This window comes from Ictalurus furcatus, chromosome 9 (assembly GCF_023375685.1).
Source record: "Ictalurus furcatus strain D&B chromosome 9, Billie_1.0, whole genome shotgun sequence".
Taxonomy (NCBI): Eukaryota; Metazoa; Chordata; class Actinopteri; order Siluriformes; family Ictaluridae; genus Ictalurus; species Ictalurus furcatus.
In genome coordinates, this window is record NC_071263.1 from 31,470,826 (window position 1) to 31,481,910 (window position 11,085).

Consider the following 11,085-nt stretch of genomic DNA (forward strand, 5'->3'; position numbering starts at 1 on the left):
ATTCTCTCTTTACACTCTCTTTATTCTCTCTCTCTATCCTCTCTATTCTCTCTCTATTCTCTCTTTACTCTCTCTTTATTCTCTCTCTTTACTCTCTCTTTATTCTCTCTTTACTCTCTCTTTATTCTCTCTCTCTATTCTCTCTTTACTCTCTCTTTATTCTCTCTCTCTATTCTCTCTTTACTCTCACTTTATTCTCTCTCTTTATTCTCTCTTTACTCTCTCTCTATTCTCTCTCTTTATTCTCTCTCTCTATTCTCTCTTTACTCTCTCTTTATTCTCTCTATTCCCTCTCTTTATTCTCTCTCTCTGTTCTCTCTTTATTCTCTCTCTATTCCCTTTCTCTATTCACTCTCTCTATTCCCTCTCTCAATTCTCTCTTTACTCTCTCTATTCTCTCTCTTTATTCTCTCTCTCTATTCTTTCTCTTTATTTTCTCTTTTCTCTCTCTATTCTCTCTCTCTATTCTCTCTTTATTCCCTCTATTCCCTCTCTTTATTCTTTTTCTTTTCTCTCTCTCTCTATTCTCTCTTTTAAAGTTAATGAGACAAAAATGCAGCTCCACAACATTAAATATTACATGTAACTATAAATGGGGAATGTATATATATATATATATATATATATATATATATATATATATATATATATAATAAAATCTGGGAAACATTTCATACCAGGGAACACCCCTCGAATTTCATCTCTACTAAACCTGTTTATCCATTTTCTCACAAACAGGTCATCACAGCTGAACCACCTCCAACACTGGAGATGAAAAGACTGAAGGGGCAGTTGAATGTTATCTGGTGGACTCTCCCTGAGGAGAGATCCTGGTTCCCAGCAAATTACATCACCAAATACCCAGACCCAGGGGTAAATGGTAAATGGTCTGCACTTATATAGCACCTTTTAACATTAGTGGTTCTACAAAGCACTTTACGTTGTTTCTCATTCACCCACTCACACACACACTCACCCACTCACACACTCACACACACACACACACTCACCATGCAAGGCGATAGCCTTGGGGGCCTTAGTTTTAGCCATCAGGAGAAATTTGGGGTTCACTGTCTTGCCCAGGGACACTTCGGCATGTGAGCCAGGAATCGAACCTCCAACCCTACGATTAGTGGACAACCCGCTCTACCAACTGAGCCACAGCCGCCCCAAGGTTAGGAAAGGGTATTGTCCTTAACCCGGACCCGGGGTACTGTCCTCTCCCGCACCCGGGGTATTGTCCTCTCCCGCACCTGGGGTATTGTTCTCTCCCGGACCTATGGTTTACTGTCCTCTCCCGGACCCGGGGGTATTGTCCTCTCCCGGACCCGGGGGTACTGTCCTCTCCCGGACCCAGGGGTACTGTCCTCTCCCAGACCCACGGGTATTGTCCTCTCCCAGACCCGGGGGTACTGTCCTCTCCCGGACCTGGGGATATTGTCCTCTCCCGGACCCGAGGGCACTGTCCTCTCCCGGACCCGGGGGTATTGTCCTCTCCCGGACCCGGGGGTACTGTCCTCTCCCGGAACCGGGGGTATTGTCCTCTCCCAGACCCGGGGATACTGTCCTCTACCGGACCTGGGGGTATTGTCCTCTCCCGGACCCGGGGGTAATGTCCTCTCCCGGACCCAGGGATATTGTTCTCTCCCGGACCCAGGGGTACTGTCCTCTCCCAGACCCACGGGTATTGTCCTCTACCGGACCCAGGGGTACTGTCCTCCCCTGGATCTGGGGAAATGTCCTCTCCCGGACCCGGGGGTACTGTCCTCTCATGGATCCGGGGTACTGTCCTCTCCCTCTCTGTGTTTGACTCTTTAGGGGCGGTAACAGTAACTCATCACAGTACAGGTACATCTCAAAAAATTTGAATATCGTGAAAAAGTCAATTTTTTCCTGTAATTTCATTTAAAAACTGGAACTTTCATCTATTCTAGATTCATTACACATAAAATGAAATATTTCAAGCCTTTTTTTTTTGTTTTGATCTCGATGATTACGGCTTACAGCTCACGGACATCAAAAATCCAGCATCTCAAAATATTACAATAAAGAATTTATAATACAGAAATGTATATTACTATAACAGCACATCACACACACACACACACACACACACACACACACACAGGTATATACACTCAGCAAAAAAAGAAACTTCCTCTCACATTCAACTGCTTTTATTTCCAGCAAATTTCTTAACACGTGTAAATATTTGTATGAACATAAAAACATTCAACATCTGAGACATAATCTGAAGACGTTTCAGACGTTTGAGGAACAGAAATGGAATAATGAGTCCCTGAACAAGGTGGAGGTGGATATCAGAAGGAACAGTCAGTATGTGGTGTTCTCCAGCTGCTTTAAGTACTACAGAGCATCTCATCCTCATGGACTGCACCAGATCGGTCAGTTCTTGCTGTGAGATGTTCCTCCACTCTTCCACCAAGGCATCTGCAAGTTCTCCATCACGTCTGGAGGACACATGGTTACATGTAATGTTCCACAGTGAGGACGATCAGCTGTCCTTCCTGTCTCGCTGTAGCACGTCTCAGGCGTCTTACATTACAGACATTACAGTTTATTGCTCTGAACACATGCGCAGTCCTCATGTCTCCTGCAGCAGGTCTACAGCATGTTCACGCAGGTGAGCAGGAACCCTAGACATCGTTCTTCTGGTGTTTTTCAGTCAGTAGAAAGGTCTCGTTAGTGTCCTAACTTACTGTACCTGTGACCGTAATCACCTTCCACCTGTAAACTGTTCGTGTCTTAAAGACTGCTCCAAAACTGCATGTGCAATAATTCTTTATGGTTCATTAAAAACATCGTTTAAACCCTTTCCAATAAAGTTCTGTAAAGATTATTCTGATTTTACAAAATCTTTACAGTACAGTCTCCTGAAAAAGGGATGTTTCTGTTTTTCCTGTATTTATATATATATATATTTGTCTGAATGTTGTTTCACACTATGTTATTATATTAAATATGAATGTGTTTATATTTTACTGTACATAAGAATATTCTGTATTCCTGACACAGGGGTTCTCAGTGACTCTGCTTTAAAGACTCGAAATACAGGATTTCAGCACAATACCTCGTTGTGAGTCTCATGTTTCAGTTCTTTACCACTCTTAAAAATAAAGGTTATTTAATGGTTCTTTACTGCAGCATTATGTTCTGCGAAGAACCTTCTTCTTGTCAAGAACCATGTTTCATTGTATAGGGTTCTTGTGTTGAGCTATATGCTTCTTTGGACATTGAAAAAGTTCATGATGTTCCATTAGAGGTTCTTCAGAGCTGTGTATTGGCTCTTCATGGTCTCATCCCTTAACAGGTTAAAGTGAACCCTATAAGGTTCTTTGCGGGACTGGAAAACATTCTCCTGTTATCACTCTTAAGAACCTTACTTCGGTTCCTTAAAGCACTAACTAAGGTTTTTTTTTTTTAGAGAACTTGTGATAACAAGGTTCCTTGTAGCACTGCTGTGAAGAACCATTTCTGGGTTCTTTAAAGCACCAGTAAATAGTTTTCTGAAGAACTTGAGAGTAAAAGGTTCTTTCTGCAACTTAAAAGGGTTCTCCTGTGACATCAGGCTGAATTTATTTTTTTTTCGGTTCAAACTGGAATCTTTATTTTAAGAGTGTATTTAGATTCTACGTATTAATGACAGTACTGCTTCCTCTGCGTACTGAAGAGACCAAGTACTGAAGATTACTGTTCTCGTGGTTGTTGTTGTTGTTGTTGTTGTTGTGAATATTGTGTATATTGTATTCAGAAGGCTGTGTGGTTTGTTAAACATTTTATTTCTGATCACTGCATAGACATTCATGTAAAAAAAATTTGCAAGAGAATAATCTGGTAATAAAATCACAAAAACTTTCTCAGTAATATTCAGATGGAGCAAAAATACAGAAATATATTGTCCTTTAATTAAAAAAAAAAAATCCATTGTTTTTACCACTTTTAGCATATTTACCTCAGCCAAGCTTCATTGTTCTGTGGAAAATTCTGACTTGTTTAACTTATTTTAGCTTTCCCCACACTGTTTATAATGTGGACGGGGAAACACACCTTTAATGTGGGCGTGGCAGAGTGTGAGTGTACAGGTGAACGTACAGACTGTAATAAGATCAGATTTGTGAATACATTAAATTTATTCATCATAGTCATCAGTTCAGCATCTTTTGACTCAGAAGTGGATCTGTTCTTTAGTGGCGCTGTGTAAAGTTCTGGATAGAGGCAGAGAAGAAAATAAACAGCTCAAGAACAAATAAGAATAAGATGTAAATGTATATCTGCATCTGTAATGTGTATTCTGAGTGCCGAGCCGGGCGTCACGCTGCTCTCTGATATGTTTCAAAAGAACAATATAGAAAACAATTTAGTAAAACTAATTAAACGTAGAGAAATCTCAACAACAAAAAAAATTAACATACAATTTTTTAAATGTATTTGTGTGTTTATATAACTGTATTTAATGTTAAAATTTTCTTACATGATCCCATCTTTAAAATTAAGCTGGGGGTCAGAGGTCGAGGAATAATTAAGACTTTTAAAGTGGCAAACTGTGGGACTTGATCTCGCAACCTTCTGGTCATCAGCAGGAAACTAAACAGTGTCAATTACAGCTGCTGCCCCCTAGTGGGCGCTTTATTTATTACAACAGCAATTGTGTGAAACTTTTTTCAAGGTCAGATTTAGTTTATGATTTTGTTTTTGAGGTGAAGATGGTTGCCGTGTTTTGCTGTTTATTTTGCTCTTCAGGAGGATTTCCACCGGAGCCCAGAGAAGATGGCATGGAGGAAGTAGAGCAGTGTGGTTATGAAAGACATCACCTGAACACACACACACACACACACACACACACACACAATATTTATTTGCTGGTTTGTATTGTGTATTCCTACAGAAAAGTAAAATAAAATGTTGACATTTTGTTCCTGTTATTGCTCGAATGTAAAATATAATGTAATATATAATGTAACATATAACGTAATATACGTATCTCACAAAAGTGAGTACACCCCTCACATTTTTGTAAATATTTGATGATATCTTTTCATGTGACGACACTGAAGAAATGACACTTTGCTACAATGTAAAGTAGTGAGTGTACAGCTTGTGTAACAGTGTAAATTTGCTGTCCCCTCAAAATAACTCAACACACAGACATTAATGTCTAAACCGCTGCCAACAAAAGTGAGTACACCCCTAAGTGAAAATGTACAAATTGGGCCCAAAGTGTCAATATTTTGTGTGGCCACCATTATTTTCCAGCACTGCCTTAACCCTCTTGGGCATGGAGTTCACCAGAGCTTCACAGGTTCCACTGGAGTCCTCTTCCACTCCTCCATGATGACATCACGGAGCTGGTGGATGTTAGAGACCTTGTGCTCCTCCACCTTCCGTTTGAAGATGCCCCACAGATGCTCAATAGGGTTTAGGTCTGGAGACATGCTTGGCCAGTCCATCACCTTCACCCTCAGCTTCTTTAGCAAGGCAGTGGTCGTCTTGGAGGTGTGTTTGAGGTCGTTATCATGCTGGAATACTGCCCTGTGGCCCAGTCTCCGAAGGGAGGGGATCGTGCTCTGCTTCAGTATGTCACAGTACATGTTGGCATTCATGGTTCCCTCAATGAACTGTAGCTCCCCAGTGCCGGCAGCACTCATGCAGCCCCAGACCATGACACTCCCACCATCATGCTTGACTGTAGGCAAGACACACTTGTCTTTGTACTCCTCACCTGGTTGCCGCCACACACGCTTGACACCATCTGAACCAAATAAGATTATCTTGGTCTCATCAGACCACAGGACATGGTTCCAGTAATCCATGACCTTAGTCTGCTTGTCTTCAGCAAACTGCGGGCTTTCTTGTGCATCATCTTTAGAAGAGGCTTCCTTCTGGGACGACAGCCATGCAGACCAATTTGATGCAGTGTGCGGCGTATGGTCTGAGCACTGACAGGCTGACCCCCCACCCCTTCAACCTCTGCAGCAATGCTGGCAGCACTCGTACGTCTATTTCCTGAAGACAACCTCTGGATATGACGCTGAGCACGTGCACTCAACTTCTTTGGTGGACCTTGGCGAGGCCTGTTCTGAGTGGAACCTGTCCTGTTAAACCGCTGTATGGTCTTGGAAACCGTGCTGCAGCTCAGTGTCAGGGTCTTGGCAATCTTCTTATAGCCTAGGCCATCTTTATGTAGAGCAACAATTCTTTTTTTTCAGATCATGAGCTGCCATGTTGAACTTCCAGTGACCAGTATGAGGGAGTGTGAGAGCGATGACACCAAATTGAACACACCTGCTCCCCATTCACACCTGAGACCTTGTAACACTAACAGGTCACATGACACCGGGGAGGGAAAATGGCTAATTGGGCCCAATTTGGACATTTTCACTTAGGGGTGTACTCACTTTTGTTGCCAGCGGTTTAGACATTAATGGCTGTGTGTTGAGTTATTTTGAGGGGACAGCAAATTGACACTGTTACACAAGCTGCACACTCACTACTTTACATTGTAGCACAGTGTCATTTCTTCAGTGTTGTCACATGAAAAGATATCATCAAATATTTACACAAATGTGAGGGGTGCACTCACTTCTGTGAGATACTGAATAATGTAAAATATAATGTAAAATATAATGTAATATATAATGTAATATATAATTTATAAAATAAATGGCAAGTGTGTTTCTTACCACAGCAGCGATGTCCTCCTGATAATCCTTGAACAAAGGACTGTCCTTGAGGATGATCGTGATGTAGGCCAAAGCTACCGATGAGCTCAGATAGAAAACCACCGCGATGAAATGATACGCAGTGTCCTGAGGGAAAGAAAGAGAATGTTTTATTTTTAAAAATTTTCAACTTATGCTGGAGAATATATTAACAACTGCAGGTTTATTTTTAATTCTGAATGAAGCTGCTTTAAAGGCGCTATATAAAAATAAATTTGTTTATTATTATTATTATTATCTGTATAACCCTAATGATATTTAATATCATTTCTGTTGGGCAAAGGCCACTTTAATTGACTTTAAAATAATAATAAAATGCAATTGATAATAACATTTGGAAATGTATAGGAATTGTAACAAATGTGATTATATTGGATTTAACAAAAGTAAAATAAAAATAAACCTATGAGAGCTAATGCCACTCCCAGCCTAACCTTACCAACAATAACTAAGTGAATTACATTACAGGTGTAAATGACATTAATTATATATATACGTGTGTGTGTGTGTGTGTGTGTGTGTGTGTGTGCGTGTGTGTGTGTAATTACCAGGCCGGGCCACACACTGCTCTGGTTTCCTCCTGCGATGAAAATTAAGAACCACAGCGTGGTGAAGACGAAGCAGAAGATGGAGACGAACATCACCCACCCCAGAGGATTCGGAGGTATCACTTTGGTGGAAGCCACGAGACACCACGTCAAACCTCCGAAAATCTGTACAGAGTCGAACAAACACGTCACGTCCAACTGTAAACACGTCACACTCTAAAACACTCAGAAAAGGATAAAAACTCCAGACATACAAGTGAGAGGATCATTCACATTACAGAATTAACTCTGATTTTTCACATGGAGTCGGGAGAATAAAAAAATTATCATCTAAAATTGCTACAACCTTGTAGGTGTTTTTATTTTGTTTGTTTTTTTTTATTGCGATAAATCTTTTGGTGTTTTTTGAGTCAATTTATTATTACTACAATTTCAAAAGTTTTTTTAAAGGTATCTATTATTGCTATATTTTTACTTGTTTTCTTGAGGTTTTTCTTATTGTTACAGCTTTAAAAAAATTAAATAATTAAATTACAATTACAAAATACACATTAAACATTCGTAGTTGATTTAATATATAGAAATGAACAGATGTTTATACACAGGTATAGTATCATCATATGGAACATATCTAGTTAAACTAATGCTTAAAATCTGCTCATTAATTATTATTGAATTATAAAACGATGAAACGTGAACTCTTTTGCAGGTAGAAAGACCCGTGAAAGGACTTCAGCCTGAACGGATAAATGTTTTTTCCCCCAAATAAAATTATATTAAGATTTTACAAGCTTTAACTCTAATGAATTATAATGTAGAGCGTCTGAGTGGAATTGTACAGTAAAGTTCATCGGCATGAACATCGCATAGCAATGAAGGTGACGTCCTCGTGTCACCACACGCTGAAGACTCCGCCTTAATCAAATAAGGAGTTCCAGCCTGTGGAGGGTTTTAATGCGAGATTAAAGAAAGAAATCTGTCCAGCGTTAATGCAACTCCGACTGTGTCAACATTACAATCAGATATCGATCATTGATATTTAATAAACTCGCTCTGTAGTGAAATGTTATTTTGTCACTTTTGGCATATCAACTTTGTGCTCAAATACTGTACATTAACACACCTTTATCAAATACGTTTCCTAACAGCTCTGAACACTCAACAATCTCTTTTTCATTCGCAGATTGAGCAACCTGTAGTCCATATGTTGTGCTGCAGATCTGGGAGGTTTTACTTCACTACCTACTTTAATACGGAGCTAAATCACAGCTGAGAAAGCATTACAATCTTTCAACACAGTGGTGATCTTCAAGTGGAACTATTTCTATTTCGTCTCCACTACTAATCTTCCTCCATGGTGAACTCCTAGATGTTCCTCAGGTCAGACTGAGAACACAATTCACACACACTCCTCAAGATTGAGCTTTATTTAATGTGAGTACTGAACTCCTGAAGTTGTCCTGAAGAGTCCTCAGTAGCTAGTGTGCAGTTCTTGAACATTAAATAAGAAGAACCTGAAGAAACTGGGTGGGATTGGGGAACCTGTGACCTGTGGACTCCACTCAGTGGAGTTCTCATAGAGCGGAGGATGACCCAAATTATTAATCTAAACCGTACTTCCGGTAATAATACTGCGTGTGTGTGTGTATATATATATATATATTCAGGTATATGGCATTATTTCATACTGCTATGTGCAATATTATTGCATTAATGTTCATTCATAATTCATCATCATGCCCAGGTTCTAAGTTCTCTATTAAATGTGATATTTTTTTAAAAGAAATCTCTCTGTTAAATTAAGATTTTTACTATATAAGGGTGCAATATTAATCTGAACAATTTTAACAAGTTCAATACTTTTATAGTCGACTTAATTCTTACTGGCTTTCAACTGATTTATTTTTATAATACTTTTGGTATTTCATTTTATTTAACTATATTTTGTAGTTCCCCTTCCCTCTGAGTCAATACACTTATCTTAAATAAAAAGTCCACACGTTATCCCAAAATGTCTTTCAAGTTGTTTGCATAAAGTATACTGGGTTAGCAAAAAAAATAAATAAAAAAAACTCATGCGAAGGCTCAGGATTTAATTTTAGAAGTACATGATATTTCATAAAACTGTTAAGTTTGGTCGTTTTAATTACTGATCAATATCAATACACAGATAAATACTTCACAGTAACGTCATCTAGAATTTATTACGTCAACACACAGAAACACAACGCGGAGCAGCTGAAGTCCGGGAAACCGTGATCCGTTGTTTTGAGCCAGTTATAAAACTGTTAGAGAAAAGCTTTAAAGCAACTGAACTGGAAATTCCAGCAGCATCAGGATCTTTGCCAGCGATTGTGTCGTGTTTAAATATTCAGCTCCATTGCAGCTTTATGTACACAGAACACGCTTTGTGTTGACATGTTTCTCTCACCAATAACAACTTCAGGCTACTTCTATCCACAGCAAAAACACATTTCATATAATATTCTCGATCTCGCATTAATTAAACACCGGTATTAAAATCTGACAATGTAGTGAATTTATTTACACAATCACTTGACCAGATTATCATTACAGCACATCGTTACGCACAACCAGCACTTCTGTTATCTCTTTATCATTTCAGAAGAGGGACAATTTCCAGGAATCAATTAAAGCTTAAAACTACCAGCTCTAAGATATAAACTAGAAAGAAAACAGCCACGATACGGCCAGGATATTTACCACAAACACTAAAGAAGTTAGCGTGTGTACAGGTTATATTTTGTACATAAAGTCTATCTATCTATCTATCTATCTATCTATCTATCTATAAGAAGATTCCAGGAAGTGAGTGCAGTGCACGTAACCGATAGCAGTAGGAATAGAACAAATTTCACAAAGTTTCCACTGAAACAAGATTTTTAAATATCTCCTGCTTTCCGCTCCTACAGCCTCAGAAGCACGTTCCTTCACCAGATGATGAAGGACTTATTTATTGCTGAAACATCCTGTTTCTCTGGACCCTTTGTGTTTACTACATCTATTATCTATCTATCTATCTATCTATCTATCTATCTGTCTATCTATCTACTTCTAGAAGTTTTATACATCCATCTATGTGCATTTCTTAATAGAGCATGCACATGTATTTTATCCAGCTGTTACATGAATAGTATGTAATAGAGGTGGGGTGTGTGTGTGTGTGTGTGTGTGTGTGTGTGTGTGTGTGTGTGTGTGTGTCCTCGCACATCCACATCCCTTCATCGATCAAGCGTGATCTGCACTTTGGTTTCAATCAAGTGGCAAAAAGATTACTATTAACTTACCTCAATTAGCGGATGCATGACCACAGACACTTGCACACACACACGCACACACACACACACAAACACACACACACACACACACTCGTTACTTACAAATTCCGGGAGGAAGAAGATGTCAGGTATGGTGGTGAAAATCTTACACCCGCTCGGAAGCCCATTACCGGTTACTGCGGAGGCCATAATCCTACAGTTTGTGTATATATAATGGGTGTGTGTGTGTGTGTGTGTGTGTGTGCGTGTGAATTGATATGAGTGAAAATGAGCTCACTGAGAGGTTGGGTGGTTTATAAAGTTGGCTTGCTTTCCTCCTCCTCCTCCTTATCATCCATGTTCCTCCTCTTTTGCTGCCTTTTATTTTCCTTTAATTCACAGGGCCCGAGAGGATGTGAGAGGAGGAGGTGTGGCGTGGACTGGTTAGATGGGAACTACCTGTAATGACATGTTTCCACAATAAAGGCAAAGTTGAAGTGTGTGTGTGTGTGTGTGTGT

General features: G+C 39.5%; 1 protein-coding gene across 1 annotated transcript; it reads right to left on the bottom strand.

Moving 5' to 3' along the window:
• Positions 1-3,781: 3,781 nt before the first annotated feature.
• On the bottom strand, positions 3,782-10,871 carry LOC128612999 (myelin and lymphocyte protein). Its single transcript, XM_053633513.1, has 4 exons — positions 10,690-10,871; positions 7,289-7,453; positions 6,702-6,827; positions 3,782-4,832 (listed from the first exon to the last, which is right to left on the bottom strand). The coding sequence occupies exons 1-4, from the start codon at positions 10,774-10,776 to the stop codon at positions 4,758-4,760; spliced, it is 453 nt and encodes a 150-aa protein (XP_053489488.1). The 5' UTR covers positions 10,777-10,871; the 3' UTR covers positions 3,782-4,757.
• Between the last annotated feature and the right edge of the window lie 214 nt (positions 10,872-11,085).